The 22,819-nt window shown below is 41.8% G+C and overlaps 1 protein-coding gene across 1 annotated transcript in view; it reads right to left on the bottom strand.

Moving 5' to 3' along the window:
• LOC137347995 (potassium voltage-gated channel subfamily H member 4-like) overlaps window positions 1–22,819 on the bottom strand; it is a 152,446-nt gene that overhangs the window by 47,073 nt on the left and 82,554 nt on the right. Inside the window, exons 5-9 of the mRNA XM_068013067.1 lie at window positions 21,267–21,510; window positions 18,291–18,448; window positions 9,393–9,600; window positions 3,260–3,454; window positions 1,388–1,587 (exon numbers count right to left, since the gene is read on the bottom strand). Of these exons, the coding sequence (XP_067869168.1) occupies window positions 1,388–1,587; window positions 3,260–3,454; window positions 9,393–9,600; window positions 18,291–18,448; window positions 21,267–21,510 (1,005 nt within the window). The remainder of the gene's footprint in view (window positions 1–1,387; window positions 1,588–3,259; window positions 3,455–9,392; window positions 9,601–18,290; window positions 18,449–21,266; window positions 21,511–22,819) is intronic.

Genomic DNA, 22,819 nt, shown 5'->3' with positions numbered 1-22,819 from the left:
CTCTGGGAGGCGAGCTACCATTGTTAATTGGACAGAGGTCCTGGGGGCGGCCTCTTAATTGGCCGCTGCTGGTAAATTGCTACCCAGGGTCCCGCTGCCCACCCGCTCAGGCTCGGTCCTGCTTTCATTTCCAGTGAGGTAGGGGGCTACTTACCTATCGAGAAAATTCGGCCCAATATATCTGCATTATCAAAAATAACTTAATGGATTTTATAATGCCAAATGGATTCGACAGTTTTCGATTAGAGTTTACTCATACCAAGAAAAAGAGATTCGACTTTCCTTAAAATAATCTCCATTAAGATGGAATTTTACTGGCCACATCTCCATATTGCAGCAGTAAAGTAATCAATAAGGAGTGAAGTCCCATACTACATCAACTTCCTTTCACTTCAAATTTGAATCCAGTCTAGACAAAGGTCTTGTCCTTTAACTGAGAATCACAAATCAAATGTGTTTTGCGAGGTTAATCTATTTCTCAGTGCAAATGAGTTAGCAACTAACCTATACTGGACCCTTTCAGTACTCAGGAGACCTTTCAACACTTATTTTCTTTCTCAGTCTCCACAACAACAGTGAGAACATGAAATGTACTAGTGCAGTAGGTAGCACTAGTTTAACTTCAAGTACTAGTGTGGTAGATAGTGCTAGTCCGAGTTCAAGTAATAGTGCTGTTGATATGACTAGTCTGAATTCAATTACTGGCCATCGATCACCAGATCTGGATGGAAAACAATAAATGCTACTGGACCTCATCATTCTAACAACATCCTAAAGGGCAAAAATAACCCCAGCCTCTTTTCTTCACTACCACTCATCATCTTAAACCCCTCTCCACTGCTCCTTCAACCCTCAAATCTGAAGCACTCACAAACATCATTGTTACTAAGATCAAGACTATCTGTACAGTTGCCTCTGCAGCATCACCTTCTTCCCTTTGACCTCTAAGTCAAACATTTCCCCCATCCCCTCCAAGGCTCATCTCTACCTTAGCCCTGAACTCTCATCTCCCCAGAATATTTCTGAGCCTATCTCATCCATGTGCTTGCTTGACTATATTCTCTCTAAAACACTGACAACCCAGCTTCCATTCCTGGCCCCCATGTTAGCTGATGTTGCTCCTCAGGTACTGTCTCCTTCCCTATAGAGAGTGTGAATGGAAATACCACACCGGAATGCTGCACTAACATAGGAATTGAGACATAATAGTAATGATAGACTGGAATTCACTATTTGTATCATAGAGACTATAAGCAAGACTGGTGAACAGGACATTTGGGTTCATCAGCGCGTTGAAAGTTTTTCCACTTATGGAAGCTTTTGGATAAATCAAAAGTTCATAGATCAAACTAGATGAATGTAAAAGCAGAAGTCCAGGATATTTTACCTCGTTGGCATCAATCCCATTATTCACTGACCATGTTGTCTGGAAATATTCAAGCATTCGCTGTTTGAGATGCTGGGGAAGGTGGTGAACTCGAATAAAGTCTTTCAGGTCCTTCATTCGAGTGTGGTAGAGTGAGCGCCTGGAGTACATGCGCTGGATGATGGCAGTAACATTCCCAAAAACAACGGCATGCATCAGAGCTGGAAAGAAAGATGAAATAGATAGAACTGTGAAAGGCAGGAAAATTAAAATCTGACGTATAAGCACCGTACAAAAATCAGTTCATAGTTACGTGACTATTCTTTTCCCCAATGTCTTTGTGAGCTGCAAGTTCAATAGATGAATTATCTAATTGGTGTGATAGTCATCCATTGTGGTCACTACGTTGGCCTGTGTTTTAACATTGCTTTCAGTCAGAAAGTGTAGAGTTTTTTGGACAGTTGATGCTTTTAGCCTGTCTTGAATAATATATAAATTATTCATGGTCTTACCATGTCGACAGGATGTCTACGATAACAACCTGCAATTATATAGCACCTTTAATGCAGTAAAATATTCCAAGTTGCTTCACAAAGCATAATCAGACACAAAATGACACTGAGCCAAAGAAAGAGATATTAGGAGAGGTAACTAAAAGCTTGGTCAAATAGGTAAGCTTTAAGGAGAGCTTTAAAGGACCACAAAGAGGCTAAGGGAGGGAATTCCAGAGCTTAGGGCTTAGCCAGCTAAAGGGATGCTGCCAATGGTGTCAGTGAACACATGGGTGATGGGCGAACAGGATTTGGTGCAAGTTAGGATACGGTAGCAGAGCTTTAGATGAGCTCAAGGCTATCGATGATGAGAGGCCTTGACAGGGTAGATGTTGAGGCAGTTTCCCCAGCTGGAATGTTTAGAAGTAGGTGCCATAGTCCCAGCATAAAGGAGTTGGCCATTTAGGACTGAGATGAGGTGACATTTCTTCACTCAGGGGCTTGTGACTCTTTTAGAATTCTCTGCCTAAGAGGGCTGTGGATGCTCAATTGATGAGTATATTCAACACAGAGATCAATAGATTTTTGGACACTCAGGGAAGTAAAGGATATGGGGATAGAGGATTCGGGAAAGTGGGGTTGATGTAGAAGTTTAGTCATGATCTTATTGAATGGTGTAGCTAGCTCGAAGGTTCGTATTTCCTATTCCTTATGTTTTTTATGCCATCATCAGACAGCTGATCTCCAGAAAGCGACTCCTTGGGAAGCTCTGCTGCTGCCATTTTGCCACAAAAACTGCTGCAACAGGTCCCCCAGCAGCAGCTTCTTCAAAACATTCTTTGTATTTTATGAAAACTACTTAAAATAATAAAGCAGTCGTGTCTTGCATAACTGAAAAGATGAGGTCATTACATACTTGAATACAGAGGAGTTTGCCCCCTCTTTACAAACAAAGTAAAATGTCTTGCAAGACAGTTCACCTTGTTGCTCTCATTCTATCTGGTGTAGTAGTGGGTGCTGACCCTCTGTGTGCCTTCAAGAAGGAGCTGGACCGGTTCTTAGTTGGAGCAGAGACCAGATCTTATAGAAGGTAAGTAAATTAATGCATAAGGGGCGCATCATCCATGTGACCTCCTGAACTGCTCTTGATCACTTGAGTGGGTCAGAGAGGAATTTCCCAGAAATGGTTCTCCTCCCCACCCCCCCCAGTTGTCCCTGGGTTCTCCTCTTTTTCTCGCCTCTCTCAAGAGAATAATGGCTGGCGAGATGGTAGGTGGGGGTTTTGGAAGTAGCTGAAGTATCTTGGCTAGATGTTGCATCTATGGGACTGGCTTGATGGACCAAATAGTCCTTTCCTGCCTGTTATTTCTGTAATGGAACATGGCTGGACTAAGTTACTTACCCCCTATAAGCATGGTGCAAATCGAGAATATCTTCTCTGCATCTGTGTTTGCCGAAACATTTCCAAAGCCCACGCTGGTTAGACTGCTCAGGGTGAAGTAGAGGGCAGCAATATAGGCACTTCTGACAGAGGGACCACCAACAGAGTTGTTCGTGTATGGCGTCTCTAACCGTTTTCCCAGCTCATTCAACCACCCTGGGGAAAGGATAATCAAAAGTTCAAAAATGGTGTTAAAATGTACAAAACCCCGTATAGGCAGGACATGTTCACAAACCTGCATTTAGACTAACAGAAAACTAGACACGCAGGCCACTGCATTTAAAGTTACAAAATCGAAGCTAAATACACACAAAATATTTATTCTAAATTACGTTTTGTCATCCATGAGATGCACAACTACAGCAGTTACTTTATGAAAGAAACCACCTTAGGCGAAGCAAATTAGTAAAGTAACAGATGTGAAAGCAATGGGCTGGATTTTAAGAGCCCACCTGCTGATCTCGGTGGCGAGCTCAAAGGGCCGCACGCCAAAGAGCCACCGCAATCTCAAGCACGGCGGCTCATTTAAATAGCCAAGGCAGTCTGCCCCCACCAATCGCGTGGAGGGGGCAGGCTGTTCATCCCCGGCAATGACCTCAGCTGCCTGTGCGGAGGTGCTGGTGCCACTTTTCAAGGGCAGTCAGCCCTGCTGTCCAATTAAAATTTTTAAAGTCCTACTCCCCAATCTTAAATAAATAAATTTCTGCAGCCCCTTTCCCACCATCCCCTACCCCCATTACGTTTATGTGACCCCGTTCACCACCCACTGCCTCCCCCTCCCCCACTAACAAACTTACCTCCTCCCCCCTCCCCGCCAGTGTGGTGCCGTGTTTCCCCAGACGGGAATCTGAAGGCGTGGGAGTGCCGGCCGCTTCACCGAAGATCGCGGCAGGCCTTCAACATTGGAGGTAAGTGTATGTAAATTCATTAATTTTATTAATTTGCATATTTAAATTGTAGTCCCATCACCACGGATCCCAACGTTGAGGGTTTGGTAACATCCAGCCCTATGAATTGGAAAGCTTTATACCAGTGCTAGAAATACTACAAATAGAATAGAAAAACTGGAAGCACAAATCGAACTGGAGGGGTTTGATGTGACAATAATTACCAATGCCTGGCTCTATCTGGGAAGGATTGCAAAATATAAGTGAATATAGCTGGCGGAATCGCTGTGGATAAAGCTAAGGAATCGGAAAGGATAAAAAATGTTGGCGGGAGTATTTCATAAAATTACTAATTATAATACCTTAGAAGTGGATTGTATGTATATGCAGATCAGGGAGGGGTCTAAGAACAAAAATATCTACTTGAGAAAACGAAAAATTATATTGATTAAAGAATCTGTTTGTTTTTCAAAGAAACCTGCCCCCCACCCCCCATATCAAAGAATGAACAATCTGCATTGTAGTCCTCGGATTTTACATTTCCTGCTTTGAGTACCTATTTCCATGATATGCTAAAAGTTACTGGAATGAATTTTTAAAGGGTTTGTGCTCTTTTACTGTTTTGAAAAAGTTTATGTTATAATTCAGATATTGTGCTGTTCGTTTTCTGCTGTGTTTGCCTGCATCTGTGTAATTGTGCTAACTGTAAATAAACTGATCTATTGTTTTTAGCCTGAATCCTATTGGTCTAACAGCAATAAGGGACAGGTAGCAGGGATTTTAAACAAGTTGAAGCTTTTGGGTAGAACTGGGTGGAGGGGCAGCAAGGGTGGCACTGGAGAAATGACGTCTGAAGGTGGCGAATGTGGGGATAAGGGCTTTAGGTGCAGTGGGTATACACTAGATGTGACATCTGGATTGTCATGGATGTGACCTGGATGCAATCTATAATATATTAAATCTGCTGCCTATGTTGCACGTTCCATATTTGTGCAGCTCCATTCTGTGACACTCAATCACAGTATCCAGAAATATCTGGATGTGAATTGTTGTAAAAACCCAACTGGTTCACTCATGTCACAGTGGACAAGAAAATCACTCAGTTCAGGACAACTAGGGATGGGCAATAAATGCTGGCCTTACTCACATATGCTGAGAATGAATTGATAATAAACACCTACAGTTGCATACTTCTACCATTAGTTGGAGCTTCAGAAACTGCAGATTACTGTAATATGAGCTACAGCATCATTAATCCACTCTTGAAGGAAATTCGCTTTGTCCTGACATTCCATGGGCACAGGAGATCTACTAGTATTATTTATATTTAAAAAGCTATATAAATATCTGATCTCATGTGGTGTTGCTCACAGGTAGCCTAAGCTCATCACCCTTCTACTCAAAAAATGTTTGACCACACTGCCCTTGCAACTACCATCCCATCTCCAACCTCCCTTTCCTCTCCAAAGTCCTTGCACGTGTTGTCGCTTTCCAAATCCATTCCCGTCTTTCCCAGAACTCCATGGTTGAATCCCTCCAATCAGGTTTCCTCCCCTGCCACAGCGCTGAAACGGCTCTTATTAAAATCACAAATGACATCCAATCTGATTGTGACAAAGGTAAACTATCCTTCCTCATCCTTCTCGATCTGTCTGCAGCCTTCAACACGGTTGACCACACCATCCTCCTCCAATAGCTCTCTACTGTCATCCAGCCGGGTAGGACTGCTCACACCTGGTTCCATTCTTATCTATTTAATCGTAACCAAAGAATCACCTGCAATGGCTTCTCTTCCAGCTCCTGCATCATTACCTCTGGTGTCCCTGCAGGATCCTCGCTCCAAACTCCTCAGCTACTGACTCCATCCTTACCCTGGCAACATTCTAAAATTAAGCCAGTCTGTTTGCAACTTTGGTGTTACGGTTGATCCCGAGTTTAGCTTCCGACATCATATTCGTGCCATTACCGAGGCCGCCTGCTTCCACTCCAGAACATCGCCCGACTTCGCCCCTGTTTCAGCTCATCTGCTGCTGAAACCCTCATTCATGCCTTTGTTACCTCTAGCTTGACTATTCCAACGCACTCCTGGCTGGTCTCCTCTGTAAACTTGAGGTCATCCAAAACTCTCCTGCCTATGTCTTAACTCGCACCAAGTCTGTTCCTCTATCACCCCTTTGCTCGTTGACCTACATTGGCTCCCAGTCAAGCAATGTCTTGATTCTTAAAATTCTCATCCTTGTTTTCAATCCCTCCATGGCCTCGTCCCTCCCTATCTCCTCCAGCCCTACAACCGTCCAAGATATCTGCCCTGCTCTAATTCTGGCCTTTTGTGCGTCCCTGATTTTAATTGCTCCACCATCGGTGGCCGTGCCTTCCGTTGCCTAGGCCCCAAGCTCTGGAATACCCTTCCTACACCTCTCCACCTCACTTTCCTCATTTAAGGCACTCCTTAACACCTATCTCTTTGACCAAGCGTTTGTTCATCTGACCTGATATCTCATTTTTGGCTTGGTGTCATACTTTGTTTTATAATGCTCCTGTGAAGCACCTTGGGACGTTTAATTATGTTAAAGGAGCTATATAAATATACGTTGTTATTGGGATCGGAGCATGGTGTTTCGATGCAAAACTGACCTGCTCCTTTAACACCACTGTGCTATGGTGGAGAATCCATCAGAATTGATCACAAGGTCAGAAATTGATTGCTACTTGGTGAGGAAAGTATGTAGATTGTGAGAAGCTTGTAAATCTCCAGCATCAAAGTCAGAAAAAAACCCAACTTGCTTTCTTTCCTTTTTATTTAATACTTCGGACATTTTAAGAACATAAGAAATAGGAATAGAAGTAGGCAATAGGGCCCCTTAAGTCTGCTCCATCATTCAATAAGATCATGACTGATCTTCTACCTCAATGCCACTTTCTCATCCTATCCCCATAACCCTCAATTCCCTTTGTTTCCAAAAATGTATCAATTTCAGTCTTGAATTATATTCAAAGACTGAACATTCAGAGGCCACTGGGGTGGAGAATTCCAAAGATCTACAACCCTGAGTGAAGAAATCTCTCCTCATCTCAGTCCTAAATGGATGACTCCTTATTCTGAGATCATGAACCCTCGTCCTCCAACCAGGGGATACAAGCTTTGCACCCGGCGGATGATAGATAAATAAATGGATTGATATATCTTTAGATTTGCAGCAGCAGCCCAAGTAATAACTTTGGAATAACTGGGTGAGTTTTCATTTATCACAAAAAAAAGTGTTGGCTACAATTAACTATTTCTAGTTCATGAACTTGTCATGCATTAAGAGTTACTCTGTTAGAAATTGAGTATTCTCTACGCATAGTTGAGCATGAGACCCGTGCATATCTATCTGCTGTGAGAAGCCGACACATTCCAATAGCACACACAAGTATAGAATATGGTCCTTAGAAAATCAAACAATGAGAATTATTGTGTGTAACATGCTTCAGTAACTTTAGATGCAATGTGCCAACATTTCCTGTCATGTTGACACAGCTGAGCAAATTCATTTTCATGTTTTCAATTCAATTTAATGAAATTTTAATGGTGTTAAACGTGATGTTGATGCTTGGCACAATATGGTACAAGGGCATAATTGTACAATCATTGTTAGAAGGAACATCTTGGCCTAATTTATTGCTTCTGCCTTTTATGCCCAATCAATTTTCATTTTTCCGGTTTGAAATTTGATTGCTGGAGGAGACAGAATGTAGCTAACAGTCTTGGCAGTGCCATACTATGACTTTGAATAGGTTTAACACTACACTTGGATTATTGCCCTGCCATTGCTCTCTCAGAGTTAGGATATTAACCCTTGGCAAGACAACAAAACCTCACCAAAATAAGTAATTGAAAAAATAGCACAGAATGAGGTTGTGTTGACTCATTAGGGCTTTGGTAATGGATAATAATTAGCTATACAAACCTAGATTTTCCAACTGATATGATTTCAATCTGTTTAAAATAAATATGTTGTCACTAAAGTTGAAGTATCACCAATAGCAAAATCTGGGCGCCAACAGTGCAAAGGCAGATGCCACATGAGCAAATGTCTGTGTCACAGTTGTGTTCTAAGTAAAGAAAACCAGGTTTGTTTCCAGTTGGTTTCTTCTGACCTCTCTGTGACCTCAGGGTCTTGCTAAAAATCTTTAATTGACCTCAGGAAGAAATAGCAACTGGACCTTTTGGCTTTAAAGGTTATACAGATGGTCATATACAACAGCATCTTAGCAAGGTAGTAATTCATTATACATAACATGACTTTATTTTATATTCATTCGTGGGATGTGGGCGTCGCTGGCTGGGCTAGCATTTATTGCCCATCCCTAATTGCCCTTGAGAAGATGGCGATGAGCTGCCTTCTTGAACTGCTGCAGTCCGTGGGGTGTAGGTGCACCAACAGTGCTGTTACGAAGGGAGTTCCAGGATTTTGACCCAGCGATGGTGATGGAACAGCAATATAGTTCCAGGTTAGGATGATGTGCAGCTTGGAGGGGAACTTACAGGTGGTGGTGTTCCCATGCATCTGCTGCCCTTGTCTTTCTTGGTGGTAGAGGTCGTGGGTTTGGAAGGTGCTGTGTGAGTTGCTGCAGTGCATATTGTAGATGGTACACACTGCATCCACTGTGTGTCGGTGGTGGGAGGAGTGAATGTTGAAGGTGGTGGATGGGGTGCCAATCAAGTGGGCTGCTTTGTCCTGGATGGTGTTGAGCTTCTTGTGTTGTTGGAGCTGCACCCATCCAGGCAAGTGAAGAGCATTCCATCACACTCCTGACTTCTGCCTTGTAGTTGGTGAACAGATATTGGGGAGTCAGGAGGCGAGTTACTCGTTGTAGAATTCCTAGCCTCTGACCTGCTCTTGTAAACACAGTATTTATGTGGCTAGTCCAGTTCAGTATCTGGTCAATGTTAACCCCAGGATGTTGATAGAAGGGGAATCAGTGATGGTAATACCATTGAACATCAATGACAATGGCATCAACGATCTACTCATATTTTAAATGAAGCTTCCTGCAGTGGACTAAACTGGAACCAATATTCAAGATGATATATCCCCAAATCGGCATTCATAGTGCTTCTGGACATTGAGACATGGATAATGCCATCATGAATATAGGCCCCACTTCCAACCAATAATCAACCATGATCGAACCATGTGAGTCAAACATTTGTCTAGTCTTACCAATGTCCCACGTGTGTGGATCATTCATTTCCATCTCCCTCCTGCCAATCACGTACCAAATGCAGGCCATCCAGTGAGCGAGCAGTGCAAACATTGACATGAGAAGTGTGAGGACCATAGCGCTGTACTGGGAGTATCGGTCGAGCTTTTGTAACAAACGTAACAGCCGCAACAGGCGTACGGTTTTCAACAAGTGAACCAGAGAGGTCTGGAAAACAAATTAGAACAACAGCAGTTACGTTGTTTGTCTGGTGTCACTGAATTTTTCTGGGAGGGACAACACTTAAAGTGATCGCTACACTGTTAGCGGGCACTCCGAGTAATTAAATGATCAATAACTTGATATAGTCAACAAAAACAGAACAATCAAGAGGAGGAAAGATTTCCTCTGTGCACTATTTTTTACAACATCATAAGATGGGTTCCCTTCAGCCCATCTTTCCAGAATATTAATCACCTTACCACCACAACCATAAAAGGGGGAAAAAAAAGCCTAATATGTAGGCCACAGCTACACTCTCATTTATAACCACGACCCTGAATCATCTTGCCCTACTGCCCTGGTGTATCTGAAACTATTGTTTTAGATTTAATGTAAAGCTGTTCTCCATAAAATTTTGTTAAACATAGTAGACAAAGGATATCTTCCTTTAACATTTGCATTGCACATACCCCATATCCAAATGTCATTGCTATTCATTGACTATAAGGGGCATCACTTGAAGTTTTTTTTATCTCATTCCATTAAATATTTTGTATTCTGAATAAAGCAGGGGAATAGGACCCAAGGATTTAAATTTAAATTAGTGAAAGGTAAACTTAAAACAGGTATTAGAAAGAATTTTTAAAAATAAGACAGTGGAGGCAAAAACATTCAAAATTTAGTGGGATGCTGCTGATTAGGCTACTGGTAGAAATGAAATTTCCATGTAATAGACTTCTAATGTTACAATATGCTTTGCTTCCTCTTTGTAATCTTCTCACCCCAAACCTCATTTGATCTGAGATGTCGAGTCAGCTACTTGATTTCAGGCTCCTGACCATATTCCTGTTTCTTGCAAACTGCAAGGACCTGAGTGACAGTGAACCCATATGGTTCAGTTTCTATTTTTACCCTGTTCCGTTGAAAGGTCACAGACCTGAAACTTTAACTCTGCTTCTCTCTCCACAGATGCTGCCTGACCTGCTGAATATTTCCAGTACTTATTGTTTTTATTCCATTTTTACCCCTCTCACCCTCTGACAAAGAACCTTGGCAATATTGGCATCATGATATGGCTGAGATAGAAGCCACCTTGTGGGAAATTGTAGGTTCACTCCAGGGTTTAACGCATTGTAACATGCCTATTCCATGCTACCAGTGTCTGACAAAGAATAATTCTTATTGTAAAGCGTCTTTAAGACAAACATGTAAACAAAGGGGAGTTTTCACCTGTTATAGCCCATGCTCAATTTCCACACACTGGATTTTAAAAAGAAATTATGTCCTCTCTCCTGAAGATGGAAAATCTTGCTGAGGTACAGAATCCTGAGAGAGACAACTCTGTAGTACCTCAACTGTGTCCATCCTTCATGTGGAGCCTGGACAATGAAGGTTGGTAAGCTATTAACTGTGGCAGTTATCAATTCAAGCCTGTTCTTGCCACTATCCAATTTCTAGCAGGGGTAAATCAACAGTGATTAGGAGCATGAACCTTGACTATCTTTTTCCCTTTGATGTCCCAGGGGTTATTAACAAGTCTCATAGACTGCCGGAGCTGACACCAACACTGGGAATTGAACCAAGCTCTTCAGGTCTATATGACTCAGTACTAAACCGAGTGGTACCTTTAATCATCAAATCATCATAGAACCAGCCAATTGATTCATATTTGGGGGAATTCTAGACTTAAAAGAGTTTTTCTCCAGTTTGCAACGTTCACTAATGCCGATTTGAGTTGTATAACTTTTCCACAGACATGAAATGCACCAATTTAACCGATTGTCAAGACAGATCCCATCATCTTTGAATTGCAGGATTTTTTGACTTTAGACTTCCTGCTACAGATGAAATTCATATCAAGTATTATTACCACAATTTATAATTCTAATATATTTGTAAAGATAAATAATCATACAATTTGTTTCTCAATACAAATACAACAAAAAACTAATGACACTTGAACATATTGCAGAGTGCTAAAATTTTGTAATGCAAATATTGCCAGCAATAGACTAATATTACATGGAAACGTATCTTTGCAAAATGCATTTGTGAAAATTTATGGTTAACAACTGATTTAGCTGCACTTATAAAATGATACAATCCAAACCACATGCTGTGTTAATATGTTAGTGAAGGTGTGTCTCGTAATAATGAAATTCTTCAATATCACTTAGCGCAGGTTATGCTACCAAATTGTGTTTTGTGTCCAACATTTATGTAAAATGTGAGTGAAGAAAGAAGGCATAAGTAAAAAGGAGCAGTCAATGCAAAGCTTTTATTCCCAGCAACAAACAACATCATCTGCGGCAAGCAAAACAAGATCTGGATATTTAAGCCACATATTGATCACTTTACTAATGTTATTGAAAAAGTTGGCCCCACTATATGGTAGGAGTTTTAAGGTGATGGAAAATGGAAGAAAATATATCCTCAAAAGTTAAATTTGCTGCATAATTTAACCTAAGAATATATATTAACAATCAATTCTTTAAAACATTAGCAGTTTCTTTAAAGTGTAATATAAGTCAATGTATCACATTTCAAATTATTAACTGAAAACAACAACAAACCGTTTTTTTTGAGTTATGGGCGGCACAGTGGCGCAGTGGTTAGCACCGCAGCCTCACAGCTCCAGCGACCCGGGTTCAATTCTGCGTACTGCCTGTGTGGAGTTTGCAAGTTCTCCCTGTGTCTGTGTGGGTTTCCTCCGGGTGCTCCGGTTTCCTCCCACAGCCAAAAGACTTGCAGGTTGATAGGTAAATTGGCCATTATAAATTGCCCCTAGTATAGGTAGGTGGTAGGGGAATATAGGGACAGATGAGGATGTGGTAGGAATATGGGATTAGTGTAGGATTAGTATAAATGGGTGGTTAATGGTCGGCACAGACTCGGTGGGCCGAAGGGCCTGTTTCAGTGCTGTATCTCTAAATCTAAATCAAAATCAAATGATCCTGTAAAAATGTGGTGTCATTAAGAGCAGCTATATTTCAATTTACAGAATTCAGATACTTATGTTTGAAGAGACCCAGGTGGAAAATCTTCAATTAAGATACCCTCCACATAGTCATCCTTAGGACAGAGTTGCACATCAGCCTCTGCCACCAAATGATGCCCCAACTTCCCAGAGGAAGATCTTCAGCTGACTGGTAGCTTCCCAGTGCAGCAATGGTTAGAGCTGTGGACATCATAAGAACTTGTACATCAGATCAAGCAGAGAGGTTACATGCAACAATAACTAGCCCCAAGGATATTGCAAAACAATTTGTATTGTACTTGTTACCCTTTGGCTATGATTGAACCAGATTGCATAATGCCCTCATTTGTAACTATTGTCGAACAATATGGGAGATAGGATTTTCCTCTTGGCTAACCTGGAATTGTGATGGAAGAGATGAAAGGACAGCACCTACAAGGTGCTCTGTTATTTATGATTACATAATAGAGGATGCCCTCCCTTCACAGCCTACAAGTTCATTGCGTCTTTACAAATATGCCTTTTCCTGCTATACCAGCATTGTCATGCTAGGCTGATAACCTTGTCAGTGAGCCCAAAGATGTAGAGTTATCTTTTGAGATATAAGAAAGAGTATGTTCATTCGAATTGGACTCTGCATAAATTGAAGAACTATATCACAAAAGGATTGCAAGAACTCTTACCATCAAGATAAAGGTGTTAATTTTTTGGGAAGGGGTACTACAAAGAATTAAAAATATCCCCTATACCTGTGGGACATGGGTGCCAACCAAGTCTAGGTAGATGCTTGAAAGCCTCCTCTATCTCTTGGCTGCAAGGGTCTACGTGAAGTGAGGTTGATCAGCCTCAATACAGTTCTTAGTGGATATGGGTCCAAGAGCACAGAACTGCCTTAATTCATCATTATAATTGGGAATCCCATTCAGCGAGGCAATCATATAGCTGATATAGGAACTGGGAAAAAAAAGGTACATTAAAGTTCAGCATTAGTTGCTCTTAGGAGGTTGAGGGTGAATCACACCATGGAGGAAGAGCTTACTGACTTTAATTGCCTCTAGCCATTCCATACCTGGCTTTGGAGTGCTTGATATCGACACTGTGCGAGTGCATGAAATGGGAAAACAATCGGTTTTCCAGAGCTGCCATCCCTTACAATGATGATCATAAAATTTAGCAAAAAACGTTGGCATTACACAAAAGTGTCTGAGAATGGAGCAGAAATATTTAAATATGTTTTACTCAGAGCACTTGGAGGTAAATTGCTACAACGCCCATGATATACAATGTGTAATGATAATAGCCAAGATTGTAACATGTGTCTTGATAGAGTAATGCAACACTCACCAGAATTAGAGGACCCAAAGGAGGTGTCATTCCACGAGGTGAAATATTTGGCCTTTCTTCATTTCCCAACATTGAAACCTTCCTCTTTGGCAGGTTGATGTGCTGCATTCTTTCTTTTTATCCAGTGATATACTGTGAGCCATTGGCATACTTTCAACAATCATTAGGTGGCCTTTTCTAATAATGTGCTACCTATTTTCCACAGCTCTTTTAGCGCCTAAAATTACACTTTGGAATTTTGTAAATCATTTCACAAGATCTCTTAAAGCTAATCTACCTCGGTGCCATGTGTTTTCTGGACTTCACTGTCTTTGCAGAGTCGGGAAAATTCAAGGCAATTGTCTTTTATTTCCTTCTGGTTTAATTCTGATAGTTAAAATAGCTGTAATCACTGAAAATGAAAGCCACAAGAATATAAGAGAGCTGAGCGTGAGAAAAGTCCATTCAGTGGAGCTCATCCCTCTCCTGTTGTAATGCTTCCAGCGGTATTTCGAATATTTTTGGCTCCACGATTCTGCCTGGCCATTCATTCCAAGTGTTTATTCTTCCTAATATTGCGTTTATATTTACCAATTTAAATTTTTATTCTCCGCAAAGATTTTTCTGGTTTAAAAGATATTCTGAGTTTACTTTGTCTCAACCTCTGAATTCTTTCTATAGCTTAATGAAGGCTGACTCTCACCTTAAATTTTCATTAGGCTCCCAACCCTTCAGGATCAACCTGGAGTCTCTAGGAATTAAACATGAATCCCAAGGACACGGCTCCAAGCAACCAAGAAGAAATATCAAAGGGGCGTTAAAAAAAGTGCTCGTTTTCCACTGTCTTTGAACTGTTTCCTTATTAGTTATAAATATATTGGAGATGGGAGAAAAGACTGTTTTGACTGAGAGTCAAGAATCGTCCAATCGGGTAAAGATTGCGTTTGTTTCCCAATTGAGGGTGGATGAGTTAGACGGGAGCACGGGGGCGGGGCGGTTGGAAACAGGAGGGACATGTGAAGAAACCTCCAGGAATACATCCAACCAGAGCTGGCATGCCTACTCCCTCAAGGCATGGTAGGAAAGGCTGCATTGTCCTGGGTCAGCACTTTGGATCACCATGAAAACTGCCCAAAACTAGAAGTAACTTCAGAAGGTTGATGTTCTCCTTGTGTGACTTTATAACTCACTTTAAATCATCCTTAACAACAGGTCACTCCCAACATGGAACACAGGTTTAAGGATTAAAAAAATTACAGGAGACCAACAGTCACCTTTTTTCACATTTGGACTTTGGAGCAACCTGAATTAGCAGGAAAGCAGTCACAGAGAATCGAGTGTAAGCCAAGTGTCAGAGGCAATTGAACAGCTTCCATTTATATAGCATATTTAACACCCCAATACACTTTACAGAGGCTCAAGGTAAAATAGACACAGAGCTAAAAAAGGGTGACCAAGAGCTTAGCCAAAGAGATGGTTTTTAAGGAGGGTTTTAAAGGAGGAAAGAGAGTGGAGAGTTGGAGAAGTTCAGAGAGTGAATTCAAGAATATGGGGCCTTGATGGCCAAAAGCACCAATGATGGCCTATAGGGAAGGGGATACACAATAGGCTGGAGTCAGGTGACTAGAGAGCTTGAGGTTGTTGTAGGACTCTTACAGAGGAGAAACATGGAGGGATTTAAGCAAAAGGATGTGACTTTTTAAATCTGTAGAAGCTGGGGCAAGCCAAAGGTCATCGAGGTCAGGGGTGATGGGCCAGTGGGACTTGTTTGGGAAGATGGGAATGACAGCAGAGTTTTGGATGAGCTGAATTTTTGGGGGGGTTGGAGAATAGCAGGCTAGCCAGGAGAGCATTGGAGTAATTAAATCTGGTTCTGACAAAAGCAAGAATGGAGTTTCAATGTCAGATGGGCTGAACTAAGAGAGGAAACAGGGTGGAGGTGGAAGTAAGTGATCCTTGTGAACGGACAGGATAGAAGTCAGAATTCAGTTCACAGTTGAACCGGCCGCCAATGTTTGGTTCGGCCTGGGATAGTGCTGAGGGGATGGAATTTTTGCCGACAGTCAAAGTCTTTGATGTTAGTCTTCTGAAATGCTGGAGAAAACGATGACTCATCTAATGCTGGTTGTTGGACAAACAGTCTGATAGAACAGAGGGTTTGAGAGTCAGCTGTGTGTCATCAGTGCACATGTGGAAACTGACTCCTTAGCTGTAGAAGATGTCACCAAGAGGTGACATAGAGGCAAGGAACAAGTGAGAGGTAGGGATGGATTCTTGAGGAATTCCCATGGCGACAATGTGGGTGTGAACAGAAGCCATTACTAGAGATGCTTTGGCTATGATTGGACAGGGGAAAGTGAAAACAAGTGAGGGCAAGCTCACTGAACTGGATAACAGAGGAGAGGACTTCCAGGAGGATGGTGTGATCAACCGTGTGCATAGGCCAAAGAGGATGAGGAGGGATAATGCACCACAGTCATGTATTTGATTAGTGTTGTTCAATATTGTGGGAGGACAAGAACCCTCAATGGAACGACTCAAAGATTTAATTCCAATTCAAGCAGGGAAGAATGCAGGCCACAAAAGACTGAGCACTAGGGCACCTGTATGTTCCTGGCATTCACCATTTCTATGGTGGTGGGGAGTGGGTAGGGATGTAAAAATGAAATGGCTGCTTAGCCTATGCAAGTGATCAATTGTATAAGCTGAAGTGAAATTCAACCACAATTTTTAAAAATTCAAAATGCCGTCCCCCCATGGACACGGTGCAGTGTTATGGCAACGGTCTAAGGCCTGTTGTAGCCATTTTATGTCCAGCCCTAGCAGGGTGTCCATGAAGGTGGGAATTTGCCAGGAGTCAACCTAAAATATGCCAATTACCCCACCCAGGGAATTCAGCTGGTGTCAGGAGATCTCAAGAAGATGGTCTAGGTTTCCAACCAAGAAGAAAATCCTGGCCTCTGTCACCTCTGGATATCCGAGTTGGGAAGACTGATACAAAGCAATTTCTACCAGTGACTGACTTGATACTACACCTTTACTGTCTAATATTAAAAAAAATCCCATCTTTCTTTATTCATATTAGTTATTAGTACACACTAGCTTGCCAAATAGGTCCTGGCCTGGGAGAATGTGGAAAAACAACACAGGCTTCTCTGTTTAATATGCAACTAAGTGGTTACAGAATAATTATATTGAAAATTTGTTAATTATACACTTCTCCGTTTAACAGATCTTGGATTCATAACAGTCAGTTCCATCAACTAATTACTGAAATAATCCAATTGGGTATCAACTGCCAGAAGTTCACATGAATCAGATAAAATCATATTTGATTAACGATAAGCATTATCTTTCCATTAGACATTGGAATTGGAGAAACTTTTTAATTCAGAGTAAGCTTAATAAACAGGGCATTTCTTATTGGCAGAAGGAGCACTGGCAGCCCGATTAGAAGTATTGCAGTCCCAAATGGCTCATGATGTTCTTTCACTCAAGTGGCGTTAACTATTATTGCTAAGCTCGTAGCAAGATGGTACAACCCTAAACATGTCTTGATATGAATTGTGGAGCAGCACCAGATGTAGCTGTTGACTGTTATTTCACAAGTGAATCACCATTTTGAGCTATATATGTGTGGACTGCGAAATTATCAATATTACGCAGCAATAGTGTCTGCTCCTGGGATCTATGCACAATGCTTTTGTGTTGTTTGTACCTTCTGTTTCTTTTTCAGTCCCACCCTCCCTTCCTTCCAAGAGGCTTAAAATCTGAAAGGAGTTGTGTATAAATGATAGATACAGAAAAAAGACTTGCATTTATATAGCACGGGCCATCCCAAAGCACTTTGCAGCCAATGAAATACTTTTGAACTGTCCTCACTGTTGCAATGTAGGAAACACAGCAGCCAATTTACACACAGCAAGCTCCCACAAACAGCAATGTGATAATGACCAATCTGTTTTTGTGGTTTTGATCGAGGGATAAATATTGGCCAGGACACTGGAGACAACTCTCCTGCTCTTCTTCAAAACAGTGCCCTGGGATCTTTTATGTCCATCTGAAAGGGCAGATGGGACCTCAGTTTAACATCTCATCCAAAAGATGGCACCTACGGCAGTGCAGTACTCCCTCATTACCCCACTGGAGTGTCAGCCTTGACTTGCGTGCTCAAATCCAGGAATGGGACTTAAACCCATAAGCTTCTGACTCAGAGGTGAGAATGTTACCAACTGGGCTGAAACCAAAGATGAGATAAGAAAGGCCATTCTACACATCATGTTTATCCATTCGGAAAGATCTTAGTCCCCTCATTTCAGGAACGAATGTATCCATGAAGCTCGTCAACAGAATGGCACGCCCGTTAAAAGGAAAATGGTGTTAAATGTACACTTACCACAGTAATGTTAAAGGCGTAAAGAAGGTCAAATGGCAATGCAGCTATTAGATCCACGATAAACCATGTGGTTCCATAATGGATGCAGATGGATCGAGCATCATAAACCACTTGACCTGACTGACTGACATACGTGGTACGAAAGTTCAGGATAATATCTGTTGGACAAAAAAAAAGAGAAAGGAGCATTACAAAGAAAAAAAGTAAAAATAGCCTTCATAGTAGCAAGTGACTTAATGGAAAAATGTACTTTACTGCCGATATTCTTGAGTGCAGAATAAAAAGCAATTTCACTCCTATGGAGAGCATTACTGAAAAGTTCTGTACTGATAACTCATGTTGCTAAATGCATTAGCCAGTGTGGTACTGACTTATATGGAACAAGGGGAGCCTGGGAACATCCTGCTCTGTCCTAGGTTTGCTGATCTACAATTGAGCACAGTAACACTGGGCTCAGGAGTGGCAGCTAAAAGGGCAGGTTTTCCACTCCTGATTACTCTCCATCAACCTCTGCTATAAAATCCATGTATGTGGATGTTGGATGAGGCAAGATGGGGCTCAGCTAGGTGTCCTTGCTCAGCCACTATCTTGGCAGGGATGCAAAGTGTAGCCCCTCAGGTGAAGCATCAATGTAGCAGACGCAACAGAGCCATTCTCCAGTATATATCAGCACCTTCACACATGGAAGGTGACACTGAGGGACAGGAGATGAGGAAAAATAATTTTTTCCGAGTGTCCCATTAACCCTGTCAGCCTACTACTGATCAACTGCAATCAGAGGCATGGCAGTGAATCTACTACATACAGCAGTCTGTTGAAAAGACACAGATACTGATGGTTGCAACTTACAGCTCCAGACTGCTCAGCCTTTGCAAATTGAGACCAGCAGCTTGGTCTCAATTTAAAATAAAAAGTAAAATCAGCCGGAAATTAACTTCACAAAAAAAATTGTCAGATTGTTGGTGCAGCAAAGAACTTTTCATATTTTAATATAGTTTTTTTCCCCCCTTAGACACAGATCTGCAAACATTACTTGGCATAATTTGTTTCATTTTAAATATAAAACAGGAACGAGACGTTTGCAGAGCCAAAAAGGACGTTTCAAATACACAAGTATAGATCAAACTAAAAATGTAACCATATCACATTCATCAAATAAGACTCACGAGACAGAATCGAAGTTAAAGAAATTAGTTGCAGTTTGAAAGATATTTGAGGAACAATGTGTTTCAGTTCCCTGATGGGGAAAGTGGTACAGACAGCATATAACTGAGGCATACAGAATAAAGGTTCAATCATCAGGCTATGCTAAGTTGATGGTTCTCAGCCAATGTTGCAATGGAGGCAGTACAGCTGGCCTCATTACGAAAGCCCACTTATAATATACAGTGGGGTTTGATCACCTACAGTAACAACATCTGTATTAACATCAGTATCAAATCATGCTGGACATGGTGGTGAGGGGCAACTCTGGGGACTAGAGAGGACTGATTATTTTTGAATTTTGTGTTAAAGACAGCGTGTAATTTTCCAGTGGCCTGACCATGTTCCATAAAGTATTATTGAATATTATAAACATCATCAGGAGATTTACAGTGATCAAGAGTATGCTGAAGCTTTTGGTAATCCTTCAATTAACTTCCGGTCTGGAGGGCATTAGCTATGAGGAGAGGTTGGATAAACTCGGATTGTTTTCACTGGAACGACGGAGGTGGAGGGGCGACATGATAGAGGTTTACAAAGTTATGAGCGGCATGGACAGAGTGGATAGTCAGAAGCTTTTTCCCAGGGTGGAAGAGTCAGTTACTAGGGGACATAGGTTTAAGGTGCGAGGGGCAAAGTTTAGAGGGGATGTGCGAGGCAAGTTCTTTACACAGAGGGTGGTGAGTGCCTGGAACTTGCTGCCGGGGGAGGTGGTGGAAGCAGGTACGATAGCGACGTTTAAGAGGCATCTTGACAAATACATGAATAGGATGGGAATAGAGGGATACGGTCCCCGGAAGTGCAGAAGGTTTTAGTTTAGGCAGGCATCAAGATCGGCGCAGGCCTGGAGGGCCGAATGGCCTGTTCCTGTGCTGTACTGTTCTTTGTTCTTTGTTCTAATTATAAGTATTACTACGGACTGGAATAATACTAGTAATTCAGCTAAAGAACTAGGGAAACAGAATTATTGGGAAAAGAATAAGCAAGTGAATGATACTGCCCAAGACGAGTATTGGAAACAGAAGTATCAAACACAGAAATAATCAGAAAAGCCAGAAAAGGGTGATGAAACAGACAAGATGAAGAATTAGTTTAATAAGCATAAGAAACTGTTCAATAAAACGTTTGAGCAAATGGAACTCATTGCTAAAAACTAGTGTTCAAATGGTGTGCATTCTGAGTTTATATCTTATACTGTAAAGCTAAAGTGATGTTATCCCAACTTTTCACAGGAGATGCTCCACTGGATGATGTCAGGGGCTGCACAGATAATACAAAATCGCATAACCCACAGAGTGGAGCAGTGATATAGAAGTAATTCCATCATTTAATGATATACTTACACTACAAGTTACACCTCAAGCTAGTGCAATATGATTTTGGCTCGGCAGCAATCCGAATGTTGGTTTAAATCAGGTGGCAAGGCCCGAATTGATTCTGAAGCAAAGTGGAGTGAGAGTCTCCCTCCCTCACACCTCTCCACTATGGTATTAACTCAGACCCTGACTGCCCTGATTCAGGCTACACGAGCGTTGGTACAAATTGAAACTGCTTCACTCCGATTCCACAGTTAAAGTACGAATAGTCACGAGAGACTTTTGCGCAGCTGTTTTTCCTCATTGTCTTCTTTCACTGATACGTTGAAGTCTTCATTCCTAATGCACACCTACCTGCCCCAGAGTACCACTGCGGGAGGCCACTGTCACTGCCTGAAGAAACTCTGCTCCGTTGTGTTCTGTGATGGAGGACTGACAGAGTAAATTTTTGGCTTACCAAAAATGAAAAGCATTTCCACAGCAATATCGCTCACAGTCGTGCTGCGGGAAGTGGAGGAGCTGTCGTCACTTTCGGTGAAGCAAACGTTATAAGGGACGGTCACAGCAACATAAAACGTGGCCAGTAAGATCAGCCAATCCCAGCCGGCTTTGAACATGCTGTAGTGCATGAGGATGAAGCGGGATTTCTGGATAGACGCCACTTTATACTCTGGGAGGGAGGGCTTATTCCCAAACATGTTCTGCCAAAGAAGAAAGACAAGCAGTTACACACAACAGCAATAGGCCTCTCATAAAATGAAAATAAATTGTTCTATAATTTCTGACCAATCTTTCAGTTGTCCATGAGAAATAGGAGCAGGAGTAGGCCACATGGTTCCTTGTGTCTGCTGCACTATTCAATAAGATTGTGTCTGAACTACATCAAATCCGCTTCACCGCCCTATCTCCAGTTCGAGACTCTCCAACCAGGGGAAACAGCCTCTCAGCATCTACAGGTGGATAGTACCAATTCTTTGCACTTTACATCCTACCAGACACAACATTGAGGTCAACACTTTCAGATCATTAACTCTGTTCCCTTTTTTTGGATGGGATATGATGATCCTGCAATTCCCATTTACACCTCTTTAGACCAATCTTTTGTTTCTTTACTTGTCCGATTTTCATCTCCTTTTACCTTACACCATCCTCCCTTTCGTCATTTAATCTCTCCCGGCTTCCACCCTATCACAGACCTTCCCTTTTGTCTTCCACCTCCCCCGCCTCTGTACTTGCTTAAAACCTGTTCCATCTGTAACTTTTTCCAGTTCTAATGAAAGATCACTGACCTGAAATATCCATTCTGTTTCTTGCTCCATAGATACTGCCTGACCTACTGAATATTTCCAGCATTTTCCGTTTTAAATTCAGATTTCCAGCATTAGCAGTATTTTGCTTTTATACCAATTATTTGGAAACCTTTGTCTCTTTTAAGACTAAGGCACCATACAAAGCACAGAATCATAGAATGGTTACAGCACAGAAGGAGGCCATTCAGCCCATTGTGTCCATGCCAGCTCAATGCAAGAGCAACTGATCTAGTCCCACTCCCCTGCCTTTTCTCCTGTAACCCTGCAAACTTTTTCTCCAGATAATTGTCCAATTCCCTTTTGAAGGCCTCGATTGAACCTGCCTCCACCACACTCTCAGTGCATTCCAGATCCGAACCACTCTCTGTGTAAAAAAGGTTTTCCTCATGTCGCCGTTGCTTCTTTTGCCAATCACCTTAAATCAATGTCCTCTGGTTCTTTTAGTTTAGTTTAGTTTAGTTTAGAGATACAGCACTGAAACAGGCCCTTCGGCCCACCGAGTCTGTGCCGACCATCAACCACCCATTTTATACTAATCCTACACTAATTCCATATTCCTACCACATCCCCACTTGTCCCTATATTTCCCTACCACCTACCTATACTAGGGGCAATTTATAATGGCCAATTTACCTATCAATCTGCAAGTCTTTGGCATGTGGGAGGAAACCGGAGCACCCGGAGGAAACCCACGCAGATC

This window comes from Heterodontus francisci, chromosome 33 (assembly GCF_036365525.1).
Source record: "Heterodontus francisci isolate sHetFra1 chromosome 33, sHetFra1.hap1, whole genome shotgun sequence".
Taxonomy (NCBI): domain Eukaryota; kingdom Metazoa; phylum Chordata; class Chondrichthyes; order Heterodontiformes; family Heterodontidae; genus Heterodontus; species Heterodontus francisci.
Note: the sequence above shows the minus strand (reverse complement) of the source record. Positions and strands in the feature narration are given on the sequence as shown.